Below are 12,935 nucleotides of genomic sequence, written 5' to 3'. Positions count from 1 at the left end.
CGACTCAACACCAATTGCCAACCATGTTGCAACCCAGACTTCTGGCGCCCTTGAGGGCGCTGGAACGGGCCATTGCTCCCTCACTCCGCTCAGCTCAAAGCGCCTACCGGCCTCAATCCATCATTCCGCGATCTCTTACCGCATCGCTCTCCGTCCCGAAGACAACGCCCTCCATTCCTCGCACCCTCCTACCATTCTCACAAGTGCGTTTCGCCTCGCACGCATCCCAAGGAACTGCCAATCGACACTCGCGCGATCCCGCTGGAAAGCGCCTAGGTGCCAAGCGCACAGGTGGTGAATACGTCGTTCCCGGATGCATCATCTTCCGCCAGCGAGGATCTAAGTGGTTCCCTGGCGACAACTGCGCGATGGGACGTGACCACACAATTTACGCTACTCAAGCCGGATACGTCCGGTATTACCTGGACCCAGAGCGTCACCCCGAACGTCGCTACATCGGAGTCGTCTTTGAGAAGGAGGGAAGACTTCCACACCCTCGGAATGCGCCCACCCGGCGCAGACTGAACAGGGTCACAATCCCACGCACTGAGCCTGTCTCGTATCAGTCTGATATGGTCGCCTCCATCGATGAGAACGGTACTGAAGTTGGCAGTGCCGAGGCCGTCAACGCCGAGTCCGGCCCTCAGCTGCGTCCTGGTTACATGTACCGTGAGGCCAATTGGGTTATCGGTCGTGCTGCTGAGAAGGCTGGAATTACCGCTAAGACATATGATCGCAACAACCGTTGGCTTGCATGGAGGAAGAGACAGGCTCGTGCCGAGCGGGCTGCCCAGATGAAGAGTCTCAAGGGCAAGAAGAAGGCTTCCAAGAAGGCCAAATAAGGGTGCATGATGTTTCAAGCCATGGATTTTGGGTTTTAGTAGCGATTTGAGGATTCATATTCTGTATTTTTCTGTATTATAGAAAGAGGATTTCATAAAATATCTCTTGACATGTATGTGACACAATTTCAACCATCTTCTCCACTGTTCAAGCTGCCACCATTGGATAGTTCGACTTGGCAACCCTGAATATTTAACAGATGCGACCCCCGTGCTTTAGCTCCAGCTTCGCTTAACTGTTTGGGGTTGAGATTGGCAGGGTGGCTATCTGGTTGGGTGTTTGAGTGATGGAAATTGCTCAGACCCGAAAGCCCTCCAATCAACATCATTCAACCCCTCTCCAGACTCGCAACAACCTATTCCATGCAATACACTTGAAGGATTTCTATCGGCATCCATGCTACGGCTATCGGCTACTTGAATAACTCGAGTCATTTCCCGATCCCTGTTCTATCATACCCCGGATTATCGCTAGCGAGAGCGGGGGCGTGGGGGGTAAGCTGCAGCCCTGTTTACCTCGATGTCTAGCCCCCATGTATACTCTTTAGCAGTAGAATACTACATTTTATTTCACGCTATTGACGGAGTCATGAAATTCTCGGCACAACTTTGACCGAATCTGTTTTCTCGAACCACTTATACCGGACTCTGATCTCCCGAAGGCATCTCTTGGGATCTCTATACATGGAACTACAAGGACCAACAAAGATGCAGTGTTCTGGGATAGACTACACAACTTCAATAGTCAACAAAGATGGGTCTTCTTAATCCTCTTTTGCTTCTCATCCCGTTCGCAATTCGGCCTGTAATTGCAACACCCGTTAGCTCGGGTGCTAACATCACACGCTCCTTCTCCCTTTCACCACCCCGTTCCCCTCGTCCGGAAAAGCAGGTTCATGATGCAGACTACCACTCGTTCTCGATTGAATTCTGCTATATGGCTGACTATGCAGGAAATGACACGTGAGTATACAAGGCTCCCTTCGCCTCGGAGTGTGATGTGCAATTGACCCGTTTACTGGTTAGGCACCCCAATACCTTTTCACGACAGGTCATCCAAAACTTGAAGGACATCGCGGGGAAACCTCCATTGTTCCGGGTTGGCGGTAGTACGCAAAACTCTGCTGTATACTATCCCGACCAGTCTGAGGCCATCATCGCCCCCTTTTCCTCGGCTGCAGCGACTCAGCCTGGACATTCGTATATAGGCCCTGCATTTATGCAGTCTTTCAACCAATTTCCAGAGGGATCTAAGTATATATATGGTAAGTAGACTTCTAACCTGAGTTCTTCATCACAAATGGTCGACGCTGACATCTTCGTAACAGGTCTCAACTTCTTCAACCCTGCCAATGAGACTCTCTTCAGCGTAGGAGATGGTCTTGCGCAATGCGTACTTGAGGCTAATGCTGCCTACAATGCTATCGGAGATGCTCTCTATGGCTTTGAGATTGGCAACGAGGTAGATGGTGAGTCATGATAGATGCAGGAGCAATCCAATGTCACTAATCCAACGCTTTCTCAGGATGGCCCGGTGGTTCGCGTCGATCTGCGAATTACACACTCCAGGATTACGTTGACCAGTGGAACGACTACGCCAAAGCCATAAGCCAGAACTTGACCGGGTCAGACTCTATGCAGATCTTCCAGGGTTGTGCTTTCGAAGCACCGCGCAGTGTAGCCAGTTCTGCCTGGAACGTTGCAAATGCCGAAGCAGATGGCATGAAGTCTAATATGGCAAAGGCCGTTGCTGACCATGAGGTAAGGCATCTCACCCACACTGAACCGAGTCTTTGCTTACCTATCTATAGTACATGGGAGCCAATTGTCACTACACCGGCGTAGGTCCAACGATCGAGACAAGCATCTTCGATCGCACAAACATGCTTTCCCGCGTCTGGTACCATGATTATCTCGGAAATGCAACAGTAGACTCGGGAATTCCATATGTCCTTGGAGAAACAAACTCAATCTCATGCCAAGGCGCAGCCAACATCTCCGACGTCATGGCAGCGACAGTCTGGGCCGTTGACTACGTGCTATACCTGTCCTCTCTCCGTGTTGAACGCGTCCATTTCCATATGGGAACCCGATATGCATACCGGTCGTGGCTGCCTGTATCATTCAACGACACCAACCCACAAGTGTTCCCAATTTATTATGCGGCATTGTTCAATGCCCACGTTTTCGCTGGAGGTCATAAGCAGACTGAGGTGCTTGTTAACGGGTCAGACTTTGGTGCCTACGCAGTTTACGGCTCTGGCAAACTGGAATCTATTGTTGCTGCCAACCTTGTCATGTGGAACTCGACCTCTGAGCAGAAGGCCAGGCCTTATACTGTCCTCGAGCTGCCATCCGGCTGGGAATCGGCAAAGGTATTGAGACTTACAAGTCCTGGAGTCGAAATTGCCAACAATATTACGCTCGCGGGTCAGTCGGTCAATGAAGCGGGCGTAGTTGTGGGTGACAAGACTCATGAGAAGGCACAGGGCAGGAAGGTTCTGGTTGGTGCCGGTGAAGCTGTGTTGGTCCAGAAATGAGGGAGTATAGATCGCTCTACAGCCTTTGTTGGTTTGCGACGGATGCTTAAGTCTCTTGTTATATGAAATTGCGTGGATTGAATTGATATTTAAGTCTGGCTTGAAAATTGAATAATTTGCCCATGTGCATCCTTCATGGCTTGCTCTGGCCTGACCTTTGATTACTGCACAGTTTCTAAATTTATCAAACCGTGGGTGGGCTTGGATAGTGCCCAATGGCCTATATCTTGAACACCCGAAGGCATGGAATGTGTTATAAAACAGCCCTGAATTGTGCCTCCAATCCCGCTGGAAATCTGAGCAACTATCCAGGACCCAATCTAGTTGAAAAGGCAGTAGCCGCTCACAGAAATGCCTTCGACGGTAGTAACTTGAACCGCCCAGTTGCTCGCCAATCCATAGATGCCCAGAACGACACCAAGAAAAATATCACCATGGTTTCTCATAGCTTTGTTATGGGATGATTTCTGAATCGCTGGGTTAGGATTCTTCAGACCAGGGTTGAAATCATCGGATAATGGCGAATCTGCATGGGCATCGGAATAGGAGTGGATTCATCATTGATGCCTTTGGACAATGGAACCAACAGAAGAAAGCCCCGGAAGAGGAGTCGTCATCAAGGAACCCAACCGAGCTGTTCCATAGGCCACTGCAGCCAGCAGCGGTGCTCCTCATCCAAATAGTGATGTATCGCACGAATTATGTGGATGCTGAAGCCCTGCATCCACCAAGCCCACTCAACCTCTTTGAGAATAACACAATAGTAGCCAAAGATCACCAGGGCTTCTGGCGTTCGCTGTCGCAATTGATTCAAGAACTGATCGGTAATGCGGAGCAGCCAGATGAAGATGTCCGCTGTCTCGCAATTCGAGGAACCGACCTCAAATATTGTCGCAAATGATTTTCCCAAATCATCAATGGCATCAGTGTAGCATTTCAACTCGATCGGGTCGTTAACTGACTCCTCTATGAGTCGCCGCAAGTTGATGAGGAATGTCTGATTAGCGGTTGACCTAGCTTCCCAAGCACGGCTTCTCCGTCGTCCCAACGCGAACATGGGCGCAAGAGGACCGGATTTGAGCGATTCGTTGACAGAGGCGATAATGGACACTGTGCCTCGAAATAACGATAGCCACTGTAGGATTTGATCGTTGCTTACCCACAGATCCTCACGTTTCCGCGGCAAAGCACAGCCGATGATACAAGTGATTGTGGAAAAGAGATAAACCGCGGGTCCATTTTCCTCATTGATTTGAGGAATGGTGCCTGAAACCATCTGCAGGGCTAGATTGTGGTGGAATTCAGCAGCATCGACGTACTGGTCTTGAAGTTCTGGCTTCAGATGGGCTAGATGTAAGGCCGCCAGCGCCAGAATCCCGCGGAAAACGAACTGGTAAGAGAAACCAAATGTGGGCACTGTATTTTGCCATACGGTTTGCAAAACTGGGTGTCGTGAGATTGTATAGCAAGTCGAGGTGCTATAGTGATGCAGCAAGGCCATCTCCGCCATACCCATGGATGGGGCGTTGACATCAGAATTCAGTCTAGCAGCTTCGCTCACAAAGGGGCTAAGTCCAGTATGAATGCCCGTGGTAGGAGTGCTTGCTGCAGTCGGCGGAGCATTGTAATTACACTCAACTCCATGGCGAACGCAATTCTGGCATTTTGGCTTTGCCTCGTCGCACTTTTGATTCGGTTCAAGTCCCAGATTAGCTGGCTGCGAGGTGAAAAGGAAGGAAGGGGCTGCCAACCTTTACTTTGCGTAATTTGCACGACTGACACCCCGTTCGGGACTTGGTGTGTGTTCGCCGGGGTCCCATGGTCAAATCAAACCATTTCTTTTAATCTCCTGCTTTGCATGCTCCACTCGAGTAGGAGATCTGACTTCGCAGTTAACGAAATAAGTGGGAGGGTTTTGAATAAATGCACGCGACGGTTGTTGATTGCGGAGGAAATTGAGTTTTTCCGACTGTTGCCTCCAGGACGCGATGGTTACTTAAACGACCGGCTATTAATATTTTGGTTGAAGCTTATTATTACACCTTCCTCAGCCTCCACAAGAATCAGGGTACCGAGATGGAGAATAGGCTGAAATTTATTCTGGAACGCTGAGAGGTTGAGGTTGTTCTGTGGGTCGGCTTAACCCAGCCGGGGCCAAGTCCCATAGTTCCATACATAGTTTGGTCTGCACTTCTCCACTCGGCACTTTGGAAAGCAAAGTGGGGGGGGGGGAGAATACGTATAGATCCAAATCAAGGGTCCTACCGTACGAATCTATCTTGTCTTATCGCTGTTTGTTCTGCAATGGTTCATTATGTGGAATACTTCACTATGTTTGTTCGTCTATAACCGTGGTTGAACTACAGACGCAGGACCGGCCAGCTCAGAATACACATCCAAAAGGATCTATCTTATTGACAGGATTTACCATATGTACATGTACTAGCATAGCCACCCACTAATCAATGAACCTAGACACTCAACTTGAACCCTCCCCAATTGAGTCTGGAGAAAACACCCAGAGGATCATACGAGGACTTGATCTTCCTCATCCGCGCAACATTCTCTCCAGGGAAACCTGCAAAAGGATCTTGCCATTCACCCGCATCACCCATATAGATAAAGTCCGATGCCAGTCCTTTCTCAACGTTGATCGCATTGAGCCGTTCGATCAATTGGCGTGACCAAGCCTCAATTCGAAGATCATCTTGCGCTAGGGCCCACCCTGTGCTGAATTGCCACACTAAATTCTGGGTTAGCTGTAGTCTCGTTGATATAATCTTTCATGCCGAACGTACGGATATAAGGCTCTGCTTCCAGTCCCCAGACATTGCCAACCCCGTTGGTAAGAGCAACCCGTGCTGCGCTTGCAGGGGCGACATTCGTAACGAAAGTTGGGTAAAGACCCTCAACGTCCGCAATTTCGTCAACGGCATCTTTCCATGCCTTGTAAATGGAGATGAGAACGTCTTGATCCGGTTTCATAGTCTTGTGAGAGAACATCACACTATATGACGTGTTAGAACGCAAATTCTGTTGAGGGCCAGAACAGTAAATGACTAACCGGAACATTTGCTTAGGAGTGTCTAGACTAGACGCCCACTGTTTCATCGTCGTGACATTGTTGATGCGAGTCGTAGCAGGAATGTCAGAGAAGTTTGCAAATTGCGATGGAGGCTTGCTAATACCTTCCTGAACCCCGAGCAACGAAGCTGAAGCAACTTTAGTAGTGGCATTGTACTGCACAGTCGCAACCATGCCGGCTGCAATGGGATCCTCGTCGTCTAGCTTAACGATGTTGCAAACCGCAGTCAGGAATTCAGGAATACCGCTCTCGTTGAATACCTGAATCGTTGTGCTGACTTTAGGAATATCGTAGGTCTTCAATGTAAACTTGGTCACGATGCCGTAGTTGTTGGCTCCTCCCTTTAGTGCCCAGAATAGGTCTGGGTGTGATGTTTTGTTGGCCATAACCTGTGTTCCATTTCCAAGGACGACATCGTAACTGAGGACGTTGTCCATCGCGTAACCGTACTTGTTGTTGAAATAGTGGAATCCTCCAATGAGACTCAGACCGGGGACACCAATTGTTTTCAAACGTCCACCAATGGCAGCACGACCGTAAGGCTCGAGGGCTTCGTAGACATCGTACCAAGTCAGGCCGGGACCGACTTCAACAGATTCGGCATTGACTTTGACCTTGACGAACTTCTCAAGGGCCATCAAAACCCCACCGTCGATGTTGTTCGATCCTGGATACTGGCCGGTTATTAGTTAACCATGTATTGACTGACCCCAACCGGCTGAAGTACTCACATTCATATGCCCACCACCACGAACAGCAAACTGCGCATCACAAGACTGGAAGATCTCAAGTGCCTTGGAGATTTCATCCGCAGTACTTGGCAAAAAGATGCAGGCTGGAGAAAGATCAGCTCGAACATCCCAATAAGCGTTCACGGCTTGGGCCGTATAATTTGCACTTTTGGGGCTGATAATCCCCGAATAAGCTCGAGAGAGTTTCGAACAAGCACATGCAGCTCCCTTGGTGAGCTCAAAAGAGCCCAGAGGAGTAGTTACCGTAGACCCTGCTTGAGTTGTTGCAATAACGCTCTCTGCGAGGGCCAGAGCCGAAATGGAAAATGCGACGAGATCCTTCATCCTAGCTCAATTCTCGCCGGATAAAATTCGAAGATTGAGATTGTAGTCGATCTCTCAATCCGTTCTCCTCGAACAGCTTTTATACAGATCCGGGCAGCCCTTGGCCATCATGTCTTTATGAAGTAGACCATCCTCCCAGGGGCTCTCCGAATCGTATCCGGATGCTCACAGCGCCGATCATCATACTGATCCCGGGGATTCCTCGGCACGCTCTTGCACGTAGAGCGTGTTCTGATCCATGGCATCTGAAACTCCGATCATCCTTGGGATGCGAGATGGGTCTTGCTCAGCCCTGCGACAAAAGGATGACGACTTGGTTTGGGCAGAGAGCCACATTAAATGTAGTTGCCTTCGATAAAGTGGGAACTATTGCTTCCAGAACGTGGAATGTGAAAACGCCAAACCGGCGCAGTGAGTGTTGTGCAACATCTGATAATCTTGCAGATCTACAGTGGCCCAAGGGCAATCCGAACCCGAATAAGAACCCGAGGTCCCTGGTCGATCGCGAGACGGGCTCGGGTTCGGGTTCGTATTCGGATAGGATGATTCCTTTTAGTTCCAACCATTCTCTGGTCTAGTTTAGAGTTTGATCAGTTGTTTGAATCTTATGCTACACCAAATATTGAGAATTGTGGGGATAAAAGAATTTTCTAAATTTGCCCATGATCCTCATCAGTGGATATCCAACTTCAGGTTGAGTTTTGGGCTTTGCGAAAACAAATGAGGGCTAGCCTCAGGATAGTCTAAGCAGGAAGGGAACTAGCCAAAGGCATCCCTATCTGGTGCTGTTCTTACTTTGCTAAGGACAAGAGCGACGGTGCATTCAATGAAATTGGTATCTAGATGAAAATATTGAAAAAAAAAGCAATCACTCTTCGAAAAGTCTTCCCAGAATCAAGCTCTGGCAGACAAACTCGCTGCCCACGACCTGTGGTCCAATTAAAGTTGCCAGGTTAGGCCTCGACATGGTCACAGTCGATCTCCTCCTCTTCCTCGGATTCACCGGGGCAGAGCTCTGTGCTTGGGAAGAAGCCAACATAGATTTTGCGGCAGTCTGATCTGCATCATCGACGTAGATAAAGTCCCAGTTTGAAGGCGATGGGGAAGCTCCAGCCTGGGAGTCCAGAAGGGTCTTGGCTGTCTCAAGGTCAGGAACCCGTTCTACACGAGAGGCGCCCAAGGCCAGCGTGAGGAATACATAAGCCTTGCGCTTTTCTTCTGCCTTTCCACGACCCATGACGATGAGCACGGACTTTCCATCGAGTAAGCTCGGTCGTGAGGAGATAGTATCTGACAAGCGAGCCTCCATAGGTGAGATTGGCGTCATGATTCGTGATCTTGTAGCCCCGTTGAGGTATTTGGACTCTCCGGCTGGCAAGAGGTAGATATCCCAATCAAGGACCCGACCTTTAGCGACACAATCTTCAACCCAACGACCAGACAGACATGGTATGTTGAGTGCCAATGCCTGCATGTACTTCTCGCGCCGAGAGTGGGTATCAGCAATCAAACATGTGAAACCAATCTCCGATGCGTCCGAATCGAGGGAGAGACCATTGATCGTTGATACTCCATTGCTCGAGCCGCCCTTCTTGGGTGTTTCGTCGGAGGCGGTTTCGAAAAGTTCCGTAAAGCCGTCATTCAGCAACACACCACCATTGTCTCGGATGAGTCTCGTGATCCGGTTTTTCGAGACTTCATCTTCCTTGTAGGAAACCGCAAAAGCCATGTTGGTGAAGATCCCACTGGGTTCGTAGATACTGCGAGCAACGCGAGAATTCGGAGATGCTGGTAAAGAAGATCTCATGGACAAAACACGGAATGTGCTCTCCTGTGGCGCTGTCTCAGTGTTTTGCGTAAACTCCCTGTCTTTGAACCGGTTCCACAGGATATTATCCATGTAAATTCGGGAGATTGGCACTTTGGTCATGGTTTCTGACCCATCGAATGAACCACTAGGCAGACTCTTGCGTTGCTTCGACGCAAGTATCAAAGCAGTATACCCATATACATCAGTCTGTGGATAAATGCCGTTGTCTGCAGCGCGAAGAATCTCTTCCCGGGTGAGCCGATCGCTGAATCCACGAATGACATGCGCAAGTTTGGGAAAACCAGGCATATCGACCTTGACTTCATCACCGACCCGAAGCTCAAGCCGCTTTACAAGACCTTTGATCACTTCAACAGGAAGACTGCCATCGAACTGCACTGAATATTTGCCCTGGGACACTCCAATAGGAGCGCCAAAACACGTAGCGGGATAGTAAGCCCGTTTTTGGCCCTGCCACACGGCTATAACTTGGTTCGGCGCACGAATTTCCGGGTCGTCGGAGGCAGGGGCAGGGGCAGTGCGATGCGATTGAGGTGTAGTTGAAGGACTCTTGGTGATGTTACTTGTTGATATCATTGAAATATCGGAAAGCAAATCAACATCGGTGAGCTCAGACGATAGAGCCGGCTGGGGGTTGTACACAACCACTGGCCGTGCAGGCGGCTGCTCATCTGGAAACTTGACTGGAATGCGCTGCGGTGGGGGGTCGCGCGAGGTCATCAGTCTCCCGTGTCTAGACCTGGATCTCTGGCGAACAACCCGTTGCGGACTCTCAATTTCCCAGACATTTTCGCGCCTCCTAGATGGAGGTCGAGACGGAGCTCGTGAAGCGGGACGGGTGGAGGCTCTTGATGCAGGTCGTGAACCAGATCGTGCCGCTGGTCGTGAAGTAGATCGTGCCGCTGGTCGTGAAGTAGATCGTGCCGCCGGTCGTGAGGTAGATCGTACGGCCGGTCGTGAAATAGATCGTGAGGAGGGCCGTGAGGAAAGCTCCAGCTGTCTACCAATGCTGGTGACTGGAACCTGAACTGCCAGCATCTCCTGTGAGTTTGACGGTGGCTTCTCGGCACTCGACTGCGGTTGACTGCGAGCGACCGTCTTGGGCGGCTGAGCGCGAGGAGTACTCAGAAGTACAATATCGGAAGGCCGAAGGCTCTGACCCAAATTCCCCCGGCGTCTCTTTCTAGGGCGAGTTGGGGACCCGTCAATAACAAGAGCATTGAATTCATCGTCCTCGGCTGTGAAGAAGTCGAGACCCCAGTCTACTTTGTGTTCGACTTGGGGGGAGGCACTAGCGGCGATGGCAGTCAGCGCTCGGCGCTGCCTTCCGCTGGGACTAGAAAGGATTTGAGACTGCACTTCTTGCGCTTGGATCATTTTGATTGGGGAAGATTGCGTTTGAGAGGGACCAGGTCGGGAGCGTCGGTTGACACTCTGAACGGCGAACATGGGGGGCAGATCATCATCTTCATTATTGAGACCATCGCCGTTCGATTCGCCCTCCCATTCGTTAGGTCGAGTCTGGTTGGGACTGGTCTCGGGAATGCTCGTCATAGGAGCCATATCACTCATCTGTGGTCGTAGATGAACAGGGGTCTCTGTGACACGCGAGGGCATTGAAGAGGATTTAGTCTCCAGTCCCGGGTCGGTCCCTTGGGGAAGTGATCCTGGGGCCTCCCGATCTGAAGGGTTGCTTGACTGAACACGTGCGATCTCATTCGAGGAAGTCGCCTGGATCACGACGTCCGTGTCCATTTCCGTGTCTTCATTATGTTGGGACTGTGGTCGTTCCTTCTGTCGAGAGCCGGGTGGTGAGGATTGAGCACGCGAGCGCACAGGCGTAGTTTCTTCCACGTCAGACATTTGATCAGCAGAAGTTTCATAGCAGTGAGAAGGTCGTTTGGACGACCGCTCATCCGGCTTTGGTGATTGATACGGCGTTTGCTGGGAATCCTTGACCATAACCTGCGAGGACCTGCCGAGATATTGGTCATTCTCGCGAAAGGCTGTTCGGTCCTGACTAGGGATATCAGCGCCCTGATCCGCTATGGCGTCATGTTCTTCAATAGCTAGAGCTTGAGAGAGCCGATCGTGTGCACTACTGGTAGCATCTATGCACACTGGAGGACCGTTGTAATTCTCCTTGTCCTCTTCCGAGGACTGCATGATCTCCTGTGATTGGGGTACTTGTGGGCCAAGGTCGTCTTCTTGTTCCGTCTCTTCTTCACTTCCTGCGGCTTCGTGTGCAGTCTCGTCTGGGTGCAGTCCATCAGTTGGATGGCTTGGCGAGGTAGCTACTGCGGTGGTGGACCGGGAAGGAGCATTGAGAGCAGCAAACTGGGCGGCAGTCTCCTCGTCAATTAAGCGTTGGCGCCGTGCATTCTCAACAAAACTCGACTCTTTGTAGAACTCATGGTCAAGCTCATCACTCGTCTCCATGTTGTTGGCCGACCGGCTGAGTCTTTCTCCCAAAGATTTTTCACGCCTCGATTGTGAGTCTTTTAGAGAAATGTAGTGCAGATTCGGCTCGGATGACTCTCTGGCGAAGTGCAGAGGTCGTTCTATCAAGGGCGACGAGACGGCATTCGTAAGGCGACGATGTTGGATGGGAAGGTTTGGGGAGGGCCGGTCGGATATCAACTCCAGCTGCTGGGTATGTACCAAGGGTGATGACGGGGCCTGTGTCGCCTTGAAGAGCTGGCTGAGGGCTAACATTCCTCCGCTAGACTCAATTTCACCAGCCAGTGGGTTGCGTGAAATGGAAGGTGTTCGCATGGATGTGCCCGGCGTCTGGTTCACCTTCACCGCAGTCCCTGGAGTTGTGGCCAGGAAGCGCTGGGACTCTGGAAAGAATTCGGCATTGTAGGCCATTGGAGACGATTCGGTGCCATCGTAGTTGCTGTCGTCGTCGTGATCCGGGGACTGATTGCCATCGTGTCGTGCAGTATCAAATTGAGAAAGGAGATTAATGTGCCCACTGTCTCCCTCCTGCAATGTTCGGAGTGTTGCACCATCAGCTCCATTCTGTGAGTGTCCATGGTACATAGATTCTCCATTTTGTCGAATGATGCTATCGTACACTGACTGCGACACGACCTGGGTGTCCCCAGGGGCAGCCTCCGCGGAATCCATCTTGTCAAAGGGTGTCGAAGGGACGTGGTTCGTTCGGCTCTGTTCAGTTGTAGGATTGGAGGTGTTCACGGGTTCCGATTCATGTTGCCGAGGTATTGACGAGGGAGGAAGTTGTTTGAGGGTAGAGCTGGCGGGATTCGATGAGGAAGTCGAGGATAATCCTATGGCAGTGGGCGATGCACCACCATGAGAATGACGAGAAGGGCGTTGATCAGAATAGTTGGACTGCTCCGGCGAAGCGCTGGCAATTCTTGCTGGGCCGGAAAAGATTGACTGGGATGGGTCGTGCTCCTGGAGATGTCCAAGTCAGTCCAATGAGAATCTGGAACGCTGCAGGTCATGACATACTAGCCCCAACGCGACGCGTTGCAGCTTGGCGATATCGATGCTGTCCTGCGTCTCCATCGCCTCAACGTGATGTCGGAGAAG

The 12,935-nt window shown here is 50.8% G+C and overlaps 5 protein-coding genes across 5 annotated transcripts; 2 read left to right on the top strand and 3 right to left on the bottom strand.

The window, feature by feature from the left end:
• Positions 1-23: 23 nt before the first annotated feature.
• N7496_003967 (mitochondrial 54S ribosomal protein bL27m) lies at positions 24-842 on the top strand (the record flags this gene model as incomplete). The annotated part of the gene is made up of 1 exon (XM_056696898.1): positions 24-842. One exon carries the CDS (start codon positions 24-26, stop codon positions 840-842), a length of 819 nt encoding a protein of 272 aa, XP_056559110.1.
• Positions 843-1,596: 754 nt separating this feature from the next.
• N7496_003966 (glycosyl hydrolase family 79 C-terminal domain-containing protein) lies at positions 1,597-3,382 on the top strand (the record flags this gene model as incomplete). Its single annotated transcript, XM_056696897.1, has 5 exons — positions 1,597-1,805; positions 1,869-2,107; positions 2,171-2,311; positions 2,368-2,603; positions 2,654-3,382. 5 exons carry the CDS (start codon positions 1,597-1,599, stop codon positions 3,380-3,382), a joined length of 1,554 nt encoding a protein of 517 aa, XP_056559109.1.
• A 616-nt stretch (positions 3,383-3,998) lies between these two features.
• On the bottom strand, positions 3,999-5,202 carry N7496_003965 (Zn(II)2Cys6 transcription factor domain-containing protein; the record flags this gene model as incomplete). The annotated part of the gene is made up of 2 exons (XM_056696896.1): positions 3,999-5,099; positions 5,134-5,202. 2 exons carry the CDS (start codon positions 5,200-5,202, stop codon positions 3,999-4,001), a joined length of 1,170 nt encoding a protein of 389 aa, XP_056559108.1.
• Positions 5,203-5,853: 651 nt separating this feature from the next.
• On the bottom strand, positions 5,854-7,543 carry N7496_003964 (FAD-binding oxidoreductase; the record flags this gene model as incomplete). The annotated part of the gene is made up of 4 exons (XM_056696895.1): positions 5,854-6,125; positions 6,181-6,389; positions 6,447-7,141; positions 7,199-7,543. 4 exons carry the CDS (start codon positions 7,541-7,543, stop codon positions 5,854-5,856), a joined length of 1,521 nt encoding a protein of 506 aa, XP_056559107.1.
• Positions 7,544-8,411: 868 nt separating this feature from the next.
• On the bottom strand, positions 8,412-12,911 carry N7496_003963 (chromatin-binding protein RAD9; the record flags this gene model as incomplete). Its single annotated transcript, XM_056696894.1, has 2 exons — positions 8,412-12,797; positions 12,855-12,911. The coding sequence occupies 2 exons, from the start codon at positions 12,909-12,911 to the stop codon at positions 8,412-8,414; spliced, it is 4,443 nt and encodes a 1,480-aa protein (XP_056559106.1).
• Between the last annotated feature and the right edge of the window lie 24 nt (positions 12,912-12,935).

This window comes from Penicillium cataractarum (assembly GCF_028827025.1).
Source record: "Penicillium cataractarum strain IBT 29864 chromosome Unknown utg000002l, whole genome shotgun sequence".
Taxonomy (NCBI): domain Eukaryota; kingdom Fungi; phylum Ascomycota; class Eurotiomycetes; order Eurotiales; family Aspergillaceae; genus Penicillium; species Penicillium cataractarum.
The sequence above is the reverse complement of the archived record's forward strand: the minus strand, read 5'-3'. Positions and strand labels throughout refer to the sequence as shown.